Below are 23,807 nucleotides of genomic sequence, written 5' to 3'. Positions count from 1 at the left end.
TGAACTTTATCGCAACAATTATTGGTTACATAGTAGTCGAATACGACATCTTTAAAAATTAAGGAACCACAATATTCCTTGTCCCTTTTTTTAACCGAGTCGTCATTAGCATGTTTTTTTATTGTTCACGTTTGTTATTGTAAGTTTCGTCATTTAATTCCGCGCGGACTATGTCACTGGCGACATCGAATACGTGTAATAAATCTATGCTTGGAAAATTCTACTGCAACCGGACTGAAGATACCTAACAGTAAGAGAAAAATATTTTGATACAAATTGTCAATTAATTTAACAGAATTTGTATACTTTCAAAGTGTATTTCAAGACCGCAATGACAAGTGAAAACACTCTCCGCCCACTCGCTTTATTCCGAGATGGCCGAACCTAATCGTTATTAATTTTATATAAATATTTAATACCCCAAAAATAAAAATTTAAAACTGTTTTTGTTAAGTAAAAAACATATTCTAAGTACATTACCAGATTTTTCCTTTTCATTAAAAAAAAACAAGCTCTATATGTGATTGATAATTTTGAAAAATAAAAACCTTGTAAGCCTGGGATTCGAACCATTAAACTTACGTACTGCGGCGAAAATAGTAAAACACTGAAATTAGCACATATTGTGACAGAGTAAAATTTGATATTACTTACTAGCTTTTACCCGCGACTCCGTCCGCGCGGGAAAAAAAAATAGAAAACGGGGTAAAAAATTATCCTATGTCCGTTTCCTGGTTCTAAGCTACCTGCTCACCAATTTTCAGTCAAATCGATTCAGCCGTTCTTGAGTTATAAATGGTGTAACTAACACAACTTTCTTTTATATATATAAAGATATATATATATATAGATTAGGTATCTGTCATGTATCGTCAATTTATAAATTTGAAACTTTATAATAATAAGAAGAAAAATGTTGGGTTGTCCGATAAGTTCGTACCCATTTTTAAGGGAAGTTTTAAAGGCCCTTAAGTTTTGGAAAACGTCTTTTAAATTATATTTGTTCGATTTTATTGCAAAACGTCTTATGTATTTCGGCAAAAATTAAGTGAATCAGTTTTTATAAAACTGATAGAAAAGAACGAATCGTGTCCTTCCATTTGTCAAAATATGGCTGAAGTTATCCTCGTTTAGTATGTACTAGCTTTTACCCGCGACTCCGTCCGCGCGGAATAAAAAAAAAAAGAAAACTGGGTAAAAACTATCCTATGTCCGTTTCCTGGTTCTAAGCTACCTGCCCACCAATTTTCAGTCAAATCGATTCAGCCGTTCTTGAGTTATAAATAGTGTAACTAACACGACTTTCTTTTATATATATAGATAGATGTGTTATCTAAACATGTCATATGTTTTCAATAATTGTAATATATTCGGGTCTATTCTAAGCTACCTATTAAAAATCGGAACGAACTTATTAGACAACCTATTATGTTGATACAAAGCGTCAAATGAATTTAACAGAAGTAGTATATTTCAAAGTGTATCTTAAGTGAATAGAGACAGAGTTCAATTTTGTCTAATGTTACGATATTTTTGCATACTTTCGATGCTTCGTTACTATTGACGCTATGTCTGTTACTATAATTATGGGCACTTTGAATGTACTCATATATATGACGATGTGAACGCTTCGATCTTTTTGAGCAGAGTAGATGCTTCAATTAATTTGGTGACTTTGGTTGTACTTATATAATTGATCACTTTAGGTGTTCCTATATATTTGGATATCTTGACTGCCACTATATTTATGAAGCTGACTGTACTATACCGAAACCTTTAAAACATTTCCTTAAACCGGTATTTTCGATATTTATATTATTTTTTCTACGCAAGTACAATTTGTATATTACTATATATACATTTACTTTTCAACACGAGTAACTTGTACAAAGGCAGGAAAGTATCTACGTTTATTAATCACTTTTCTATTGTGCATTAGTTTTGCATGTTTTCAAATAGAAATATCGCACAACAATCTTTACAAGACTATTTAAATGTTTTTGCAAATTGGATTTTTATTACTACTTTAATAGCCCAGATGCAATTTCATTGAATTTACAACTGAATAATAAGGGTATTGAAAGAAAAAATGCTTTAATTCGTCCATAATTTTTATTCCAAATGATAATAGGTACATAGTGAGGACGACATTACTATTCTATGTAGTTAGATATCGTAGATAAGACATAAGTTTAGAAAAACTTATTGTGCTTAGACCGAAGACAAAAGATCACGCGGCCGCTCAGAAAAGATCAGGCTTTCTCCAAATTCTATACAATCGTCAGAGAGGCACTGGACAGAAGCATATTACCCACTCATGGTGCAACCTGTCAACGATACTCAGACACAAGGGACCAACCCGAGAGTCCTAACAAAGGAAAATAACGTATAAAATAACTATTATCATAGCAGCCAATTACAACAGGGCTATATTAGCAGAGTTACCTTAAGTTGGTAAATTTAAAAAATGCAAATGAGTCAGGAAGATGAGATAAAAGAAACTCATTATAAACGGAAAAGTTGAAATTACAAGTGTACAATTTCTACAAAGTGCGATTTTTCCTTAGGTTACATCCTTAATTCCTTACAAAATCTTGATTCATCAAATTTTCCAATCCCTATTATACGGTGGTGATCAATCCTTCTAGAAAACGACAAACTCTTCCAAATTCCGATTATTCCTCTTATCCTCCAAAGAAAAACACAGTCGCAGAAGCAATGTGTATACTTTACCAGAATATGAGGGTAACAGAAAACGGTATTAAGATCAGGATGCTTGTTTTTTGATTCATGTAAGTAAAGATTGCGAGTCTTCGTCTAGTGATACACTTCGCCCAATTAAGTTTGGTCACTTCCTACACCACATCGAAATCAAGGATATTGCTAAAGACGGTGTTAAACGTAACGGCCGAAACCGAGTCTCAGTTGAATTTAAAACTGTTGTTGCCCAAATTCTTTCTTAGATCACCCAGGTCTTGCCGCAGCTAAATACAATGCTATTATTCCTTCACATAATGCCGTCTTTCTCAAATTGGGCGATAACGCCCCCTTGGGGGCGTTTGAAACCTAGAGACCCCCTCTAGGTTTCAAACGCCCGTTAAGGCACATCATTAATGTGAAATGGCAAAGGCACTAGCCGCCATACTCTTTGTGTCACTTTTATTGTCAAAATAATTCTATGTGTGGTCGCAGCGAAAAAACATTTTTTACAAAAATAAGGAGCAGTTATTAAAAATTAAATACCCATTTGCGAAAAGCAACATTGGTGACCACGACGTGATCGTAAGAGGACGATCGCCAACGTGATTGAAATACAACGGCATGACATAATCAAGACGCGACGCCGCAACGTGTTCAGGAAACGACGCCATCACGCGATCAAGACAGGACTAACCAAACTAAGAATCAAGAAAGTGCCCAATAATTCCCAATCCTCAACCATCCTGGCTTTAAACAAGATGAACAAGCATGTTAGAGTGCAGACTGGCTGAACGTATCGTTTTATTTCTTTATTTCACTTTCTATTTTTGGTTCAGTTCTTTCAGTTTTTTACAACTAACATGTCTAAAAGTGGAGAACAAGCCTCCAACTCACCATCAGAAGGTGATTTGTCACAACTCATGTAATCAACAATATAGCAATATGGGTTTTAGATTACCAACCATTAAAATAGTAAATTTTGATGGAACATATTATAAATGCCTTGAGTTCCGAGACACATTTAGTGCCCTTATTCATAACAATGAGAAAATTGAACCAATATTAAATTTTATTATTTGAACTCTTACCTTGAGAGAGAGGCCTCTCGGGTCATCAGTAATTTAGAGGTTAGTTCAGCTAATTATAAAGCTTGGAGTCTTCTCTGTAAGAGATATAATAATGTAAAACAGCTAATTAGTAACCATTTACACTCTCTAGTAAACATTCAACCATTACAGCGAGACTCCTCTAAAGGTTTGCGCTTCCATTGATCATGTTTCTAAAAACTTGCGTGCATTAAATACCAAGTCTATGACACGGTAATAATAATACCGTGAGTGAGAGAGATACAGTTATACCCAATTCCTGTGACGTGACAAAGACAGGGATAACTATCTTTTGTCCCTTTCTGCGTACCAGGCTTTGGGGTTTGTTTGGAACAAAGGTTGTCCCCTACAAACAACCTAGGTTGTCCCTAACAAAGTTTGACATTCGTGCTATTTTTCGAAAATTGTGAGTACTTAGTGGCTGTAATTGTGTAAAAATATTTTGATATTTCAGTTTTAGTTAGGTAAAGTTTATAAAACATGGTATACTGCTGTATTATTGGTTGTAAAAGCCGTAGTCAGCGAAAAGAGAAAAACATAACCTTTCAATCGTAAGTACTGAAACTACGCACTTATTCACATGTATTCATACAAAATAAGGAAGAAAATACAAACTAGTTGTTCTTTACAGTCTTTGTAATAACTAATATGTTAAAATACGGGTAAAATCAGCTAAAATAAAATAGTATTTTTCGAACATTATGCGCCCAAACGCAGATGTCATTTGTGTCAAATAATATACTGTAGATCTGGGAAACAAGCGGCCATATTAAACTTCTTTTCAAATTGGTTGGTTATTACCCGTAAAAATAATACCACCATCTTGTTGTAAAAATTACCCTGAATTTAGGGGAAATTAATTATAGTATGTATAATGTATATAAATGAAACAATTCACATTTTTTATACTATTTTCAACAGATTTCAAAAGGAGATTTTAATTCTGGTAATGCTGTGTTTTTAAATATACTTTCTTATCCCGTTGATTTTAAAGAGTATGCTTTTTAATTTGTCCCATGTAAATTTTGTTTCTTAGAAATTACAATCAAAATAGTTTAATATTAAGTAGTTTTACATATAGTGTTCACTGTAATGATATACAGAATAATTTAAAATTATATGACTTTAATATTGGTATGTTTTTTGTAGCTTTTTAAGAAGACTGAGGGCTTCGTGCATATCGAAGAAAAACAGGACATCGTTTGAATGCTGGTCTAATGGACCTAAGACTGAAGAGATGCCGCGCTTTGTTGAAGCGGTACGCGGGAAAAAAATATCGGGAAATTCTTTTTTTTGGAGTCACTCAAGACATCCTAGATTAAGGCAGCCGCCGATATTGACATGGACCTCGTTCGTGCTGCGATAGACAACTGGCCGCGGAGATTGAAGGCCTGTATTCAAAATCACGGAGGTCATTTTGAATAAACTTTAGTGTCATAAGAATCTATGTTTTGTTAAGTTCATTTTGGTATATAAATGGTCACATAATGAATAAACTTGTTTCAATTATTTTATATTAAACATGTGACAGAATTTATGACCTGACTAAGTATTACTAAAAAAATCTGTTTACGTAATCTTAGTCACATAAACAAAAATTACGCATTGTTTTTTATATTTATTAATTACAATATAATTGGGAATATATAAATTGGTATATATTAAATTATATCGTAATTATTCATTTTCGGGACAAAACAAATAACTGGTAACCCCAATCCTTTTACTTATATATAGGTATAGTCTATAGTACTCTCTATCTGTCCCTTACGGGTGAACGCGCATGCCATATCTATATAATTCTTCATCTGAGTTAAATACATTAAGTAAAAAACCCGAGTCATGGGATTGTCTAGTAATTCATTTGGTCGCAGCCAAACTTGACAGCTCCTCTGGCATAAAATGAGAGGAGTACAAAAATAATCTTAGTAATAGTCCTTCTTTAAATGATGAAAGCAGGAGCTTCCAAGGTCTCGGATGATGTTAAGGCACATCACTAGTATGAAGTGGCAACACTAGCCGCCATACTCTTTATGTCACTTTTATTGTCAAAATAATTCTATGTGTGGTCACTGCAAATAAATCATTTTTACAAAAATAAGGAGCAGAGTTATTAATTACTAAAAACCCATTTGCGAAAAGCAACAGGGGGCGTTAAGGGCCCCAGAAAAATTGTGGGCGTTGATGTGGGTTAGGGGGGCTTGGGGTTTTTTTTGTATTGATTTTCAAAGGGGCCGGTAAAAGAAATAAGCTTGAAAATCACTGGGCCCGTATGGGTATTGTAAAAAACGTCCCAGTAGAGTGGACCCTAGAAGATTTAGTTTCTTCCATCGAAGTTCATGATGTTTTTGGACGTATCATCAGAGTCCGGCGGCTCAATAAAAAGTCAACTGGGAATAACACTTCTATTTGGACTTTAACTCCGACAGTTGTTCTAACATTTATTGGCCAAAAGCTTCCAGATAGGGTTTACGGTTTTTACACTTCCCTCCCAGTTCAGACATATATTTTACCAACTATTCAATGTAATAATTGCTGCAAGTTTGGGCATGTCGCTATGTAATGCCACTCAAAAGCGCTTTGTTCTATCTGTGCGAAATCTGACTCTGATATTGACTGTAATAGTTTAACTCCTATATCTGTTTGTTTTGCTTTGGTAACCATAAAACCATTGATACATCTTGCCCTGAACATTCTTGACAGAAATCTATCAAACTGGTGATGTCAAATGTAGTGGACACTTCGTTGAGTATTGCATATCCTTGGCCAAAATTGTGATAAATCGAAATAAGGTGTAGTTTTAGTATTTATTGATTTTAACTTTGTATTTTAATTTTGGCTATTTTAATTATTTTGAATTTATTTGTTTTAACCTAGAATAAGAAAAATTGTGATAGTAGATTGTAAGTAATTTTGTAATTTTGGTTTTTAATATTTTAATAAAGAAATAAATACACTGTAGCACCTAAGGTCCCTGACCCAAAAATATGTTAGGGGAACGAGAGCGCGGCATAGCGCCGCCCAAAAAAAAAAAAATCCACAAGTTAGAAGATCTTTTGCAGATATTTCTCTCCCCTTTTTCCCACTCAATCTTACCAAACCTTATGGGGAGAAGATTGAGAGAAGATAGAGAGATAGAAGAGAGATATTCAATCACAACAAAATGGGACATCCGAAACGATATCAAAACCTCTCAGACAAACTTCCATTTTCCGCTGATAATGCTGCTACAAATTTTGGCGGCAAAGACAGAGGAGGACAAAATAATGTTTTCTTTACATTAAAATCTCTAACGAATAATCAGAATATAATTGGAGTCGGCTATGTTGCACATATTTTTAATAATTCTTTCCACAGTGCTCTTAATTCCTTGCCACTGTGTTTTGAAAGTATTGTCACGCAGATTCACAATCATTTTGCTACATTTACCGTACGTAGAGAGGAACTCAACAGTATTAGCTCAGAATTAGACATTCATTTAAAAAAAAGACGCGCTGGCTGAGTCTTTTACCAGCGAGAGAAAGGATTTTGTTTGACAAATGTTTGAACCTCTTTAAGTCGTATTTCCTAAAAAAATGAAAAGAATAATACATCCAGAACTTTGAGAGATTTTTTTGAAAACGACCTTAACAAAGGCTATTTGTGGGCTGTTCATTCTTTCATGGCCATTTATCAAAATCGCATCAAAATACAGAGATGGCTGATGTTTCTGTAAATGAAGTTTTGGAAAACTGTTCTGAGATAACGAATAGCATAAATGCAAGAATTGAACAAGACTTTTGCCCACTGAAAATGACTTCCATTTTGCGTAAATTCAAAGAGTACAACGAAAATTCTGAACAGGTGACTGCGTTCAAAGAGGTTATTAAAAACATGTTCATTATTGCAGTACAATACGATCTTGGACTGAAAACTTATACAAAGACAAACATTTCATATGGATAACTTTAAAAGATATTCCTGAATGAAATCAAGTTTCCGATACTATAAGTATCCTATCACAAAACAACGCAAAATTGACGATAGCAAATAGATGCAAAATCTTTTCCTTATTAATTCAATTGATAATTATTAACTCCATATCTTCCGTCACTTTGGAGAGTTGGTTGTAATGTATCCATATTCTGTCTACATACAAAATAATACTTGCGGAGTTGCAGAAAGTTTTTCCCGTCAACAAGGATTCCCAAAATGGTTGATATCAACCCCTTGGGATATTAAAGCATTGCTAATTTTCACTGTCTGTTTTATTGACCTAAGTCAGAATGAAAAATATTAATAATAATTGATCTTAAAAGTAGGTAATTTGGTGTAGGGGTCTGAGGTAACAGTTCATTTTGGAAAAGGGGGGTCCACTTGTCCAAATTAGTTTGGGGATCTCTGTCCTACAACTACTTATCAACATGTCAGCATCTTGTTTGACTCCATTATTAATATAACTGTTTGACATCTTCACAAAGATCTTCAAATCTGTCATATTTCCATTTTCTTAATTCATCTTCTAACTCTTTAGCGGTAAGTTTTTCAAAACATTCAATATCTGAAAATAACCACAAAACTAGTGATTATATTAATTTATGTATAAACATATTGATATGTTGAATAATTTAGCAATATCATTAAATAAAAAAAAACCATGTCACTTGGATTAAATATTAAAAGATAACTTTGTTATATGCTATCTGATGAAGTTGCCGAAAATAATTTTCAAAATAGATTTTAGGAATTTAAGCGAAGGAAAACAATAAAAAAGCCATCAATCTAACCATAAACAGGAAACCATCCACTTAATTCACAAACAGCAATATTAAATGCTGCAAGATGTTTCGCTCCCGAACTACTCTTTCTCGGCCAAATAACTACCCTTACTATTTCACCATCTCCCACCACAGCTTGTCCCCTTGTTATAAATATATTATGTGCAATAGACTTCTTCAATAAAACATCAATTAGTTTATATATATTCTCAGAAGGTTCATTAATTTGTGATGTCACTTCAAAACAGAAACCTGGAACTGGATAATCATCGAGAATGTAGACTGGACCTTTCAAATGTTTACATTTCTGTAAATAAATAATAAAAACTTGTGAGCCGTCATGGGACACCTGGCAGATGTCAAACATCGTATGTGTACAAGTAATATGCATAAAATATTAAATATTATAATTAAATAAATAATAATAATAATGAAAATGATAATGGTAGTAATGATAATAATTATAATAAAAATAATATTAATAAAAATGTATTAAATCAGAAAATTAATAAAAATTTGGAATAATAATAATAATAGTAGTAATAATAAAAATAATAGTTATAGTAATAATAATAATAATAAATAATATTCAATATTATTAAACTAAACACATAAAATATATATATGTATACTTTAGTATAGCTTGGCGACCCGTCGCCACAGCAAGCGTCGCCACGCCAACAATTCGGTTTACAAGTGATCCTATAGATGTTTCACATCAAAACAAGATTAAATGATTAAATAATGGCTAAATTTAGTTTCACATATTCAAGTTATAACTAGTAGTAGCTTTAGTGATTTTTAAATCTAGATAGTTGTTACAAATATCTTGGTTCGCAGTGTGGTGTCCTTTCCCATTTAGCTACGTCCCGCTACACCTTAAATTATGTTCTGCGCAGTGAAATTAAGATCTATTAAGATATCTGGCAACATTTATATTAACCTCTCTTTTTTGCATTGTTTTATTTTCCTACTTACCGCTGTTTCAACTGGCAGAATATTTTCTTCTATAAAAATATGATAATGTAGGTGATTCACAGATGCCAATCCACATAGACTATTAAATCCAATTCTTATATTGCTGTAAATAAGATATTAATTAATGAAATATAGACTATATTATGATAACAGTCATCTATATTTTTAAAACTATCTTAGGTTATGATTATGAAAGAAGGTCTTAATAATATTATAAAGCGGAATGATTTGTTTCTTTACTTGCATCAAATAGGCTCGGAAACTATATGGGTTTGAAAAATTCTTTTACTTTTGGGAAGCTACACTATCCCTAGGTGACATAAACTATATATATATATACATATATATCCTACTATAGTTTATACAGGTCAGTCAGGGATGCCCTGGACCGTAGTCGGTGGAAACGAATCATCTACTCCAGAACTAACCCTGATGCTGACCACGATCCTCAGACACGAGGGACCGACTCTAGAGAGACATAGTTTATACATGGTATATCTCCATAGTAAAATAACATAGTTAAATATTTTACTCACCGATCCCGAACACAAAACATAATTTCAATTGTCAACTGCAAACTATCTTTGGTTACAATTTGAGGTAGGCATTTGTACATTGACGGACACAACAGGGAATGATAGCGAGATATTGGACTGACATTAACTAAAACAACATGTTCTACATCTGGAAAAGAAAAAAAAAGTTGTGTGGACTAAAAGTAAAATCAAAATTCTTTCAGTAGACAAAATTAGTAAATAATAAAAACAGTCCAGTACTGTGGATATATAAATTGGTTATTTTCAACTTGTTTTTTTTAATGAAATATACTATTTGATCTTTCATAAACTACTTCTTATAATTTAGATTTAGTAGTGGTAAAAAGTCATTTATACCTCACCATTATCATCATTGACAATTATGAACATAGTTTCTTCTATTGATGCTTTGGTAAAATTAAACTTATTTTCATCAAAAGGTTGACAAATATTGTCTATTTGCTCTGGTATTCGTCTCTTCATACTTCTGTCTGGATTAAGCTGCAAGTTTTGAGAAATGGTTTAATCATCTAGTTTTTGGCAGAGATTGGATAATTTAATAAATATAACGGTTAATCAATAATCAAACAATGTAGTGCAAGTATTATTGTAGGAAATATTTGTACATAGATTTTCGCGTGATATTTTTTTTATTAATTATTATGTAAATAGTGAAGTTTAAAGCACTATAAAACTCACCTGTAATAAATATTTTTCGTTAACAATCCTTTCTCTTAAATTCTCTACTTTATAACGAAATACATCTGTTTCCACGTGAATTTTGTCCCACGTTGATTTGTATAGTTGTATAAAATCTAGGTTAATATTGCGCCCTATTTTTATTCGAGGTTTAGACATTTTTATGCCTTTTTTAATGAATTAAATAATATATAATCTTTCCGCCTTTGTTTTTTCCCATTTTATCGTTACCACTAAGCACTTCAATCAAAAGTTAAAAAAAAATGTTCTGTCTGTCACTGTCATTTCAATATATGGCAACAATTTTGCCTAATATTCTCAATTAAAATTTTAGGTTCCTACATTTGTTAAATATTTTATTAACACATGGAAAGACAATAATTAAATATCTACAACTCTCAATGCTTTCATTGATAAAAATATTCTGAAAATATTTTTTGTTAGAACATTAAGACGAGAGCTTTGTTGAAGGATATCTTTGTTTGTATTTAGTTTAATTCAATTAATAACCAGAATTTTTATCAACTGCATTATTTGAAAAATTGTGACTGTTCTAGTTTACATAAAAGATTACATTTTCAGACTTAGTATTTACATATCTTATATATATAAAAGAAAGTTGTGTTAGTTACACTATTTACAACTCAAGAACGGCTGAATCGATTTGACTGAAAATTGGTGGGCAGGTAGCTTAGAACCAGGAAACGGACATAGAATAATTTTTACCCCGTTTTCTATTTTTTTTTTCGCGCGGACGGAGTCGCGGGTAAAAGCTAGTATTTTGTTGAATATAACATCTTAATGAGAATTTATAATTAATAGTGGTGTTTCACACAGTAGATAAAGTCCAAGATATATATATTCACAATTCATTTTTAAAATTATTTGGATTTAATAAATTCTGTTCGTCATACAACAACAGAATTTCAGTAATTTTCACTACAGCTTTAGCCGCATCATATGAATCCATTTCTGATAATCTCTTTGACACTGTTTGACCAACCTCACCATATTGAGTCTTATCAAGACCAAAGGGATCATTTTGCATTTTTTTGAATATCTTTACAAGATTTTCAGCAATTGCTTTACAATGACTATTAGTATTTGTATTGTCTACAAAAGTGTCTTCTGTCGTATTATCATTACTGTTGTATTGATTGTGTATTAATGATGAATTCTGAAAAAATTAAAAGTCTATTAACAAATAATATCTAAATCTAAATTTGTAAGGTATCATAATCACTGAAAAGTATGAAAATAAAATATTCGAACTTACCTTTTCATCTGATTGATTTAAGTTTAAAGATGAATCTTTGACTGTTCTGTTGACTTTCATCAAAAATTGACAAGGTCCCCATAGGTGCCAATTTATTTTATATTCCTAAATATAAGTTAAAGTATAATTTAGTGACACTTGAATTGACACATTGAGCCGAAAGCAAATGTTGGATACAATATTATAAATATATAAAAACTACCATATAAAAATACTTAGGGTTTCTGTTAATAAAACATAGTTATTTTCTTCATAATATTAAAAATAAAGTGTTTTTTGATTAATAGACAAACATTTTTTACTGATATTGTGAATTAAATGATTCCTGATTACGGACCTCCTCACCATTTGCGCGGCTTGCTTTAAATTTCCTCAAATAATTTGCGAAAGTTGATCTGATATTAGTCCATCGGTTTTTCACCGCTTGACCAGTAAATTTATTGCCATAAAGAGCTGCAAATTCTGCGTAGGTTTGATCTTTGTGTTCGACAGACGTATATTTTGGATGCTTAGGATTCCAAACGTTTGGGTTATTTTTAATAAAGTACACCAATTTCAAGTTCATTTTTCGGGTCCAAAATACTTTTTCGTTTGCGAACTCTGATATCATTGTGAATCAATGAACAATGTTTATTTTAAAACGATTAAAACTTTGTTCGCTTCGTTGTAACTATAATATAATTGTATGTATATAACACCAGTCTTTTAGTTTAATAAAAAAATAAACAAAAACTTAACCAAACTTTTTAGCTTTTCACTTAACGTTAATGTCACCTGTCAATTTCAGTTGTCAATTATCATCATCTCATATTTTTTAATTTATTAAGGCATTGGATATCGGTGTTCTTTAGCCATCTTATCTCATCTTATCTTATCATCGCCAGAAGCTTTGGTTGCCAGTTTCTCAATAGTATGATTAATATTTTACCAGTTTTGTCATACAAGCAAACGTAGGTAAAGCCTGACCAAAAATAAAATCAATGTAATCACGAGATTACATTGATTATATTTTAGGTTAACGATAACCCTGTAATGAGGGTGCCCCAATCGTCAATACGTCAATACGTTCTCCCCGACGATAAACACATATTACGACTTCTATTAACACATCAAATAATCACGAACTTAAAATTTACACAGTAATTATCATAAAACACTTTGACAACTCAAATTAACACTGTCAATGTCATTTCAAATAAATTAGTTATGTAGGTTTTCAGCAATATGGTAGCGAGCTGTTTTTAGAACAAAATAAAATTCGAATAGGTATAGAAACCACTATACCTCAACCGGCATTTTATACATCTTGGGGGCTCGGAACATCGTACCAGTACCAGTAACTTATCAGAACCAATCAGAACACAATTTAAGTGTAGCGGGTAAAGGGATCTGGGGAGGACACTGCGCAGCGCGCAGATAACCTTGACTCGCCAAGATATTTGGAAAAACATACCTACAAAATAATATTAAAAATGCTTGTAAAGATTTTCTTATTTCAAAATAATTCTCTGAAAGAAGCAAGAAATCTTCCACATCTCCAGAAAGAAAAAAATAGACCAGAAGACTTATTTAATAACTACGATCAAAAACGTTTTTACTATTCCAGGCCAGAACTTTCAATCCCGCCCGGAGTTTAGCTCAGAGTAATGCTAGTTCACTAGTTCACGAAAAACTATCACATCTGGGTGGAGATTAAAATTATGAAATTCCACGGTTAAAAGGTAAACATGATAAGTTGGCATAAAAGATGTGAGCATTCTGTAGGTGAGGTTTATTGTAAATATATATAAAAATTGTAATTAAAATTATTATAAACATTGGGCGTCTGGGTGGCAAATCATTCTGGCGCCCCTAAAAATACCTCCACAGACTCGCACCGCCCAAAGCCCGGCGCAAGGTTTTATTCCAGAAAATCTATGCATAAAACTATTCATCACGAACAGCTGTATTTGCAAATAGATACAAATTAGGGTTTTCAAAGAAAAAAAATGCATAGTATAAAGTGCAACATAATATTATGCAGGTATCCTAAGTTGTATTAAAACGGCTTTACTGTTTACTATTCAAGAATGCAAACGTGTTCGTGTGCATATGTGTGTGTTTAAAATGATACTAAGAAAAAGAGAGCGTTGAGCGTTGCTTAATTAGTTCCACCTTCTGCGACAGCTATATGATACGGTGCGGCTGACGGGCGGCGGCGGCGGGCAACGGTATTCAAGAAATCAGTCCTTAGCAAGCGCGTAGTTGCGTGCGTAGCTCATTCGTACGGGCGCACTCGGTCGGCAAACGATCAGTCGATAGCGCGACCTTAACCGCTATGGGTCGTTCGCTGCACTCTTTTACCGCGTACGCGCGTCCCTATTTAAATCCGAACAGCCGCTACGCCACCACCGGTTGTCCCTTTTCGAAACGTCAACGTTCCCAAGTAGCCCCAACCGCGGCTCTCAATGATGAAATCTTCGCAAACGCCAAACCCTACTCCGAAGTCCCCGGACCCAAGCCAATACCAATTTTGGGTAATACGTGGCGAATGGTTCCTATTATCGGGCAGTTTGACATATCAGAATTTGCGAAAGTGACAAAAATGTTTCTGGAGCAGTACGGCAGGATTGTAAGATTGGGTGGTTTGATCGGAAGACCGGATCTTCTGTTCGTGTATGATGCTGATGAGATCGAGAGGATGTACCGGCGCGAAGGACCAACTCCATTCCGACCGGCTATGCCTTGCCTCGTCAAGTACAAGTCTGAAGTTCGTAAAGATTTCTTCGGAGAATTACCTGGTGTAGTTGGAGTGTAAGTAATAGCGCCTTTAAAAATATACAGCTTTGAAAGTAAAAAAGTGTATGTCCGAGAGTTGTTGGAAAACGTGAACAGGAAATGAATTCCTTTGCTGCCCCTTCACTTAAATATACTGTCATTGAGGTTTATTAACTTTTGTTTCTGCTATGGTAAATCAATGGGAAAAACTCTAAATAACATTTACTTTTTTTTATACATTTTAGTGCTGTTACTGGCACAATATTATCATTATTACAGCCGTTATAAAGAGAAACCCATTTGCTGACTTTCACTTAATTTTTTTTTATCTCGAATCGAACGATTGATTGACGTTATACTTTTTCATCGCGAAAACGATAAAGGTAAATATTAAATTTTATTTAAACACGAATCTAATCTTATTAGTTAGACGCTTTTATTTACGGGTGTTATTTCTTTTTGTATATGACATTTTAAGGTGACCCATCTTGAGGCCGTCGAGGCTAATGGCCCAATTAAGTAAAAACTAGAAAGTAGAACAGGTTTGAACACACACTATTTTAAATTCTTCAACCATTAAAAAAAAGTTGATCGAACACTCATAGTTGACATCCTCAACAATAAAAGCCATAAATTTAATAAAAAAATAATAAAACCTTTTTAATAAATTGGCTATTATTATGTTCTTGATTATAAAAGAACTAAAGCTTGAGGAAGTTGTGTCGTTTCGATTAGAAGTTCCTTTGTCCACCTTGCAGCTTCATCATCAGATCATTACTATATCATCATAATATTGCATTGTCACGCGATTAACACATGCATACAAAATTTTAGTTCAATCAGTTACCGGGAAGTGGATCAAATTTAATTTGCAAAATTTGATTATACAACATCGGGACAGGTGAAACTAAATTCATACAGTGTCGAGATCCTATTACATGTTACCTTAAGGCACTATAGCGTGTGTTGACACGCCGACCGATGTTGTCGGTTATTTAATCCAAGGATTAGTTGAACGACCGTTATAATTCAGATGTTTGGCATATTCATATCGTTGCATTATTACCGTGGTTTTACACTGCTGAAACACGTGTATAACTAAAAAAAACCTTGTTCAAATCTTTAAGCTTTTTTAAACTACTGTAGCAGAGTTTTGAGTTTTTTTTTTAAAGATTTGTGGCCTAACTGTTTACAAGTGTTATTTTTTCTCGCTTATTGTGTTATCTGTCCGTACTGTTTTCATTATTTTATCCTGTGTAACGCTAATTTTATCCGAGGTCTGCTCAGATTGTAACTTGTGATGCAATCCTTCTTGTTTATTCTGCACCATACACTATGTCTAGAATGTATAAAACATAGGCATGTTATAAACCGTACTAAGTCACACAATAATTATAATATAAACTGTAGACTATAGAAAACATTTAAGAGCTGCAAATTAGGGATAATAAGTGGATCAGTGGTCGATTTACACCGGGTGGTTATATACGAGTATTACGGCGGCCAACTGCTAGGCGACGAAAAAAACAAGCGTTGTCTTGTGACCAGGTTGTTAACCTCTTTATGTTTGGTACATAATTAAACATCACATAATCACCATTATTATCAGGATGTATCAACCTTCTGAATTATATTCTCTTCACTTGAATCCAAGTTATATTGTGTCCTTGTCTTTGAAAAAATACTATAGGAAACTAGTGTCATTCAAACATTGAAGGAATTCACACCCACAACGCTAAGCATGCTAAAATTTGTGGCAATGGTACTCAATAGAAAACTTACACAAAAGTTGTTGGCACTGCATTTATCACCGACGTTTGATAAATGACATAACCTCGTAATTTTGCCAGTCATCTTCAATTGAGGGGTTTTTATAGTTTTTTTAGTCATATATAAACACGAAGGTTTATTTTAATGGAATATCGCGAAAAGTTTTAAAAACTGGTTTCGAATACTGGTTTTTGATTCGTCCCAACAAGTCGGTGAGAGTAGCGGTTTTATCTAGGTGGCTGCAAATTATACTTCGTGTTCGGAATTTAAAATACTTATCATTTAAAATAAAAACTCCTTAGTTATTTTTAGTTCTAAACAGTAATTGTCAAAAGTTAATATGACAAAAAGACACTGGCCACCAGTACGTACAAATAAGGCACTGGTTTTAAAAGTAGGTCATCGATTCAAATAACAACCTGCTTAACTCAGTGCATTAAATTATTATTAAGCTAGTAAGATAACAATTATACAGCTCAAACAACACGAACCATTTGAGTTCAATTACTGGTCACAATTACAGTACGAAATCAAGAAATCACTGCTAAAATATCTACCATTTTGGTTAATATTCATTGAGCAATTAAACGGCAATTTAGAAGATTGTTTAGTATTGAGATCATCAATGGAAACTGCGCAATATATATTACAATGAAGTTATTGTGTTCGATAGCATTATAGCGGGCAGCCATGATACATGGCCTACTTGAGAACCAGGGCGAAGCGAAAGCAACGGTACTTCGTGATTATTGTGCTGATGGGATTAGTTTGAGGATGAACTTTTTAGCCGACTTCAAAAGAAGGAGGTTATCAATTCGACTGTATTTAAAAAAAATATTCAATTGAACCCTCTTTGTATTTAAGAGATCAGGTCTCTAGACTTTTTGGTAGATTTTTTGATTCTTGAAGGTTCATTTGATTAACCATATAAAAGTGAGAATATTATAGCGTCATCGTATTGCTCACAGTACAAGAATACTGTAGGATACTATATACTTAGAATGTCTAGTTGTCATTATAAATGGCACGAAAATGTCGAAAGTTGTTTTATTTATCGATGGTAAAAATGATTGGAAGCGGTCAAAGTTTGCTCGTTCGTAAAATGACAGATTGAAGATTTATTATAAGATTAAAATATAAGATTTTGGTACCATAATTTAATTATAAAGGTGGTGTTAAAGTCTTTCTTAAAACATACTTATGCAGGACCGCTGAAGCTTTTACCCTGACCTTTTAGAATTCCTTATTTCCATTTTTGGCAGCACATATCAATGTCAGTATTATCAGCATTTACGTAAAGTTCAACATTACTCGGTCAATGTCTATATGACCTTAAGAACTTTCTTTGTTCCCGAGTCTTTCCTTTAGTAAAACTTGAATTACGATCAGTTCTTTTACAAGAAACGTTGTTTTGGTCCGTTATTTCTGTTGCATATTCTCTACTGTGATCATTAAATTATTTTTCTGAAACATAGATATGTTCAAATGAAGAGATTGTTTCTTTTTTCTTTCACATAAGTCCAAAGAAGTTGAAAGCACATTGAGAGCTTTTTGTTCTGTTTAAATTTCAATAGCAAGATTAACGGTGTCTATCCCTTATTTGGCTGTTGCTGCTTGCCTACATATTACAAAAGATCCAAAAACAATGACAAAACAACACAAAAACTTTTATAGATCACGTTACAATGCGATAGAGGTTAGGAAATATTGCTAAATGGAATGCCCATCGTTTATTTAAATAAATTAACCGGATACATAAGTAGTCACTTGACCACTGTTTAAGTTAATAACCTTGAACACAAGAAGCCTTTATGAGTAAACTGACACGTCAGAAGTAAAGGAGCATGGCAAACATCTCGAATGTTTGTCCAAACACATATTTGTGATACGTAACTCCAGTTTGCACGGTGTAATGTGTGACAAATATCCAATGTTTGTGTATATAAATTATTTTTTACTAAATTATACATGCCTTCTAAAATGTTACAGTTGAAATAATTCGTATCGAATTTACATATCGACTGAAATGTGTTCGATTAATTTATATGAAATTGATTTTACATAGGCACTTATTTATTTTTTAATTCATGAATTCTTTTAAAATATTACGTCATACAACATATTATATTTATGGGCAGTTCTGTACAGTTAGACACAGCGTAGGTAGATCAATGAATTGAGTAAATAAAGTTTTTGGTACCTACTAAAATGATTTGTACTTAAATTTTATGCTTTAAGGTTAATATTATAAAACATATTACGATGTTGACCAATTTTAATAGCATTTGTTCAAATAGTAATAAAATATATTTATGACTTTTTAATGGCTATTAAACGATTTTGTAATACTTTTATAATTATTACCGATAAACAATTTATTGAATTGTTAAGATACTTATGATGAATTAGAAGTTAACATGTGGACAATAATTAAATAATTGTGTTATTTACATTTATTACTAGCTGTCGCCCGCGATTCCGTCCGCGCGAAATTATAAAATAACAATAAGTAACCTATATCTCATCCAGACTATGTTCTACATCTGTACCACATTTCATCAAGATCCGTTAAGTCGTTCTGGAGATACCTTCAAACAAACACCCATCCATCCATCTAAACTTTCTCATTTTTAATATTAGTAAGATATATTGTCAAAAAACGTTGTTTTTCTTAGGTAATTGCACAAATTGTGGGATGAAAAAAAGATGAAAATATACGACGTTTGAGCGTGTAGCCAGTATAAAATATGATTATTACATTGATTTGTAAAAATAACATATCGTGATATAGCATACATTTCTATCTGCCTGTGCGCATAGTTTCACGCTATGAGAGTAGCCAATAACAACGCGTGTTCGTATATTTCTTATTCTGGAAACGATTTCTTTAAAGCAACGCTCTCGCGACTGTCTTCGTGTTACGAATTTTTATTTATAGTATATAAGGGCTGCTATATACGGACTTTAAGGGGTCCGCGTATGGACAAACGAGCCAACACGATTTTCTGTTAATGTAAAAAAAAAATACAAGTACGTTTTAATTGTCCTCTTTAAATAATCGATTTAAAATATAATATATATGGTATATTTCTTAGTGGCATAATTCCGTAGGGAATCTATTGTTTTATCTATCTTGACCTTCAATGCAATAACGAGTTAAGTTGGCACTAATCTAATGAAATCAAATCCTAAATAGGTCGTACGTATGAAAATAACACCTATCTCTTTCTATTACAGACATGGAGAACAGTGGAGAAGGTTTCGTTCGAAAGTGCAGCGTCCGATACTGCAACCGCAGACGGTGAAGAAGTACGTGGCTCCTATTGAACTGGTTACAGAAGACTTCATCAAATACATGGAGGATGCGAGGGATGCTAACGGAGATCTACCGCATGAGTTCGATAATGACATACATCGGTGGTCTCTTGAGTGTATGTATTGTTTTACTCGTATATCTTGAGATGTAGAGCAGTATAATAGAATTTTAAATTAACTATTCCTTTCAAGCTGCTAGCTAATGCTATGTGATTAAGGGTGTTCCTCGTTGGTCCTTCAGCCTACCGATCAATTGGTCCATAGAATCATTAAAATATTCCCATCGGACCGATTGATCGGTAGGTCGATCGATCGCTTTTAAAGAACTGTCTTAATAGTGACAACAAATATGGGGGTACGAAAACATAAGACCCGATATTATTTTTGTATTATGTTATAACACCGAAGTGAATTGTTATTAAGCACTATTATATACAATATTTTCCTCCAGATTTCGATCAAATAGTATCCCTAAGTTTAAAATTAATTAACTTTTAGTTTGACTTAGGAAATATAAATTCCAGTCGATTACAAGACAAGAGTTATCATCTCTAAGAATATAATAGACAAAGTATTTACTAAACAACTTCGCAACATCCAGTGTCTGTGTAATCTGTGATCATTGTGTAACATGGTAATCTTTTTAAACGGCCAGTGTTGAAAATTACATTCTAAATGTTGCAGCATAGTAAACTTTGTGATGGAATAACGATGTGTTATTTTGAGTTGAAACTGTTTTATTGTTTACTCGCGACAGGCTTGGTCTTAGTTCAACAAAAATTTGGAATATATTTGCTTTATTAATAAACGCTTCCCAAAATTACATTTTATATGTAAATAAAATATTATTTTTAGTCGGCAGTAATTTACTTCAATCTTTTTTTCTGTTCTCGAAATCTCTTGAATTAAAAAGGCCAATTTGCTGTAACTAGGTGTTCTATCTCAACTTCTCTTAGTACTATATTTCTTGGAAGATTATGTTTATGTCAATTACATGTCTAGATGTGGATTGTGATGTCTTACTAAACTAGACCTCTACAAAATAGAATAACGATGTGAAAGTCTTCAAGAAAATAATCAGAAAGAGAGGTTAGGGATCTTACATGGTCTAGTAATTATTTAAAACATCTAATTAGTATGTTATTTTTATTTTCAGGCATTGGCCGGGTTGCTTTAGATGTCAGACTGGGGTGTCTATCGCCGAAGCTTACCAAAGACTCTGAACCGCAGAGGATTATTGATGCGGCAAAGTTTGCGTTGAGAAACGTTGCCGTGCTGGAACTTAAGGCGCCTTACTGGCGATACTTTCCGACGCCTCTCTGGACAAAATACGTCAACAATATGAATTTCTTCATAGAGTACGCTTGTCTTATTATTAATTTAGATATCGGTTTTACAATTATTTGTGAAATAAAAATAAATCAATTATTGCTTAATCTTCGAAAATAACTTTACTTATATTTGTACATTTCTTATTTCAGTCTATGTAGCCGGTACATAAACGAGGCGTTAGAACGACTTAAGACAAAGAAAGTGACGTCGGAGAATGAACTTTCATTGCTTGAACGCGTCTTACGTAGCGAGGGTGATCCAAAGATTGCAACCATAATGGCGTTGGACCTTATTCTTGTTGGAATTGACACGGTTAGAACTACTATTATATATAATTCCTATTCTATACAAACGTAACTGACTGTAGCCCCTGTGACACTCCGGGGAAGAAGACACAGAAGACAGAAAGAGACCTCACTCGTCAAAATCCGTTCAGTCGTTTAGACTTAGCATAATAAAAACGATCGATATTCTCTTACAAAATAAATAAACATAACGAATTTTTAATTTACAGATTTCAATGGCAGTGTGTTCCATTCTTTACCAAGCAGCGACAAGAGTGAAACAGCAAGAGAAAATGGCGGAGGAAATAAGAAGAGTATTACCCGATCCAAGCCAGCCCTTGACTTATTCTGATCTTGATAAACTGCATTACACAAAGGCTTTTGTAAGAGAAGTTTTTAGGTTAGTATACTTTACAGCTTGATAATATTAAATTTGAAAAATATTTGGCAGATCTTGATTTAATAATGAATGATAATTAAATCGGACTACACGGTCAGAATTTGCTTTGGAATAAAAAAGAATTTTCAAAATCGATAAACCAGAAGTCAAGTTCTGAGGTAACAAAAATAAAAAAACACAGACAAATTGAGACATTTGTTTTGTCGGTTAAAAAGTATGTCATTAATATCTTTGACCACAATCTTTATTTCTGAAAGTCGACAATAATGATAACATGTCACAGAAAGTTCATAATTTATTGCAGGATGTATTCGACAGTGATTGGCAATGGAAGAACATTACAGGAAGATGATGTGATTTGCGGATACCATATCCCTAAGGGCGTAAGTTTATAATCTTCAAGCTCAACTATTTCGTTAATACAGTAACTTGTATCTATAAAAACAATTACCCCTCTTATTTACTTCAAATAAACTTAGCTAAGAATTTAATACCATCGATTCGGCTCTGTTATTTAACAGTTATGTTTGTTGTCAGGTTCAAGTGGTGTTCCCAACGATAGTGACGGGTAACATGGAGCAGTTCGTGGCGAATCCTGAGGAGTTCAGACCTGAACGCTGGCTGCAGAGCGATGAGAGGCTGCACTCCTTCGCCTCGCTGCCCTATGGTTTCGGAGCAAGGATCTGCTTGGGCAGACGGTTCGCGGATCTAGAGATACAAGTGTTACTGGCTAAGGTATGACTGTCTAAGGCTAAGGTTTCTAAATTAGTGTATACCATCTCCTCCACATCATCTAATAATATCAGTGGTTTTGTAGTCATGCGCTAGTTTAATCGATAAATATCCTATGAATCAATTCTTTTCTGATTATTAATTTTTAATCCCTCTCGCCTATGGTTTATCATACTTTTTACTCTTTTCACTTTTACAGTTTACAATGCTCAAAATGAACAAGATTCACAAAATTTTAGGTGAACAATTCATGTTTTAAATAATCAGAAAACAACGTCCATCGTTAAACTAGTCATCTAAGCAAATCTGGCAAATAAATTTTGTCTTCCCAATTTCATTGTATGCCCTTATTCTTTCACACTCTATTTTCGTGGCTATATATAGATAGTAAATACAAGATATACTTAATAAATAATTGATTATTCCAGTTGCTACGTCGTTATCGACTGGAATACCACCACGAGCCCCTGGAGTACGCGGTCACCTTCATGTACGCGCCTGATGGACCGCTGCGACTGAGAATGCTGCCGCGAAATGAATGATGAATCAGTGAACGATTCAATGAATGTACTCAATTATTACGCATAATTCTCTAATAAGAAATTTAATTTTATGTACATTTTTTTAGAAGTGAGGCTAACTAAATGTTATATTTTTGCATAACTATTTGACTTCTATATTCATATTGTCTTTTTTATTTCTTTTAGTCTAAGATCCCGCTGCAGGATTGGTGTGCTCATCGACTTTTTGTTTAAAACCAAATTTTTATGTCTATTTATAGTTAAGAGAATATATATTTACTAGGGTGCCTATCAAAATTTGGCCGCCATTATTTTTTTAAAAATTATTTTTAATTGATTTTTGGTAAAAAATTTCGTTTATTTATTTTTTAAATAAAATAACGTCTACATAAAGGTAATTAATATCAAGATTCTAAAAAATCACGGTTGCCGTTGCGCACCTGGCCGCACCTCTTTGCAGCCAGGTGTAAACAGGTACGATTTCGATAAATTTATACGTTTATAACCTATTTTTATTAATTATATGTCAAATTAAAGCTATTTTTTTTCTATTAATTATCATATAAAGTTGCTTAATTAAATCTGGCCGCAAATAAGGGTTACTGGCTGTTAAAGATAATAAATATTTAAGGTAGAGTGAAAGA

General features: G+C 33.1%; 3 protein-coding genes across 4 annotated transcripts; 1 reads left to right on the top strand and 2 right to left on the bottom strand.

The window, feature by feature from the left end:
- Positions 1-8,121: 8,121 nt before the first annotated feature.
- On the bottom strand, positions 8,122-10,996 carry LOC106711096 (GDP-D-glucose phosphorylase 1). Its single transcript, XM_045683438.1, has 6 exons — positions 10,777-10,996; positions 10,440-10,578; positions 10,078-10,225; positions 9,542-9,644; positions 8,573-8,876; positions 8,122-8,346 (listed from the first exon to the last, which is right to left on the bottom strand). Exons 1-6 carry the CDS (start codon positions 10,933-10,935, stop codon positions 8,237-8,239), a joined length of 963 nt encoding a protein of 320 aa, XP_045539394.1. The 5' UTR covers positions 10,936-10,996; the 3' UTR covers positions 8,122-8,236.
- A 608-nt stretch (positions 10,997-11,604) lies between these two features.
- LOC106711103 lies at positions 11,605-12,712 on the bottom strand. Of its 2 annotated transcripts, none has more exons than XM_014503332.2 (3): positions 12,390-12,712; positions 12,053-12,157; positions 11,605-11,953 (listed from the first exon to the last, which is right to left on the bottom strand). In XM_014503332.2, exons 1-3 carry the CDS (start codon positions 12,660-12,662, stop codon positions 11,639-11,641), a joined length of 693 nt encoding a protein of 230 aa, XP_014358818.2. In that variant the 5' UTR covers positions 12,663-12,712; the 3' UTR covers positions 11,605-11,638. The 2 variants fall into 2 exon arrangements, with proteins under 2 accessions (XP_014358818.2, XP_045539550.1); XM_045683594.1 differs by having other exon boundaries at positions 12,393-12,712.
- A 1,524-nt stretch (positions 12,713-14,236) lies between these two features.
- On the top strand, positions 14,237-23,279 carry LOC106711113 (probable cytochrome P450 301a1, mitochondrial). Its single transcript, XM_014503343.2, has 8 exons — positions 14,237-14,845; positions 19,817-20,010; positions 21,051-21,252; positions 21,376-21,538; positions 21,741-21,910; positions 22,215-22,293; positions 22,448-22,645; positions 23,071-23,279. Exons 1-8 carry the CDS (start codon positions 14,370-14,372, stop codon positions 23,182-23,184), a joined length of 1,596 nt encoding a protein of 531 aa, XP_014358829.2. The 5' UTR covers positions 14,237-14,369; the 3' UTR covers positions 23,185-23,279.
- Positions 23,280-23,807: the final 528 nt, after the last annotated feature.

Source organism: Papilio machaon, chromosome 22 (assembly GCF_912999745.1).
Source record: "Papilio machaon chromosome 22, ilPapMach1.1, whole genome shotgun sequence".
Taxonomy (NCBI): domain Eukaryota; kingdom Metazoa; phylum Arthropoda; class Insecta; order Lepidoptera; family Papilionidae; genus Papilio; species Papilio machaon.
The sequence above is the reverse complement of the archived record's forward strand: the minus strand, read 5'-3'. Positions and strand labels throughout refer to the sequence as shown.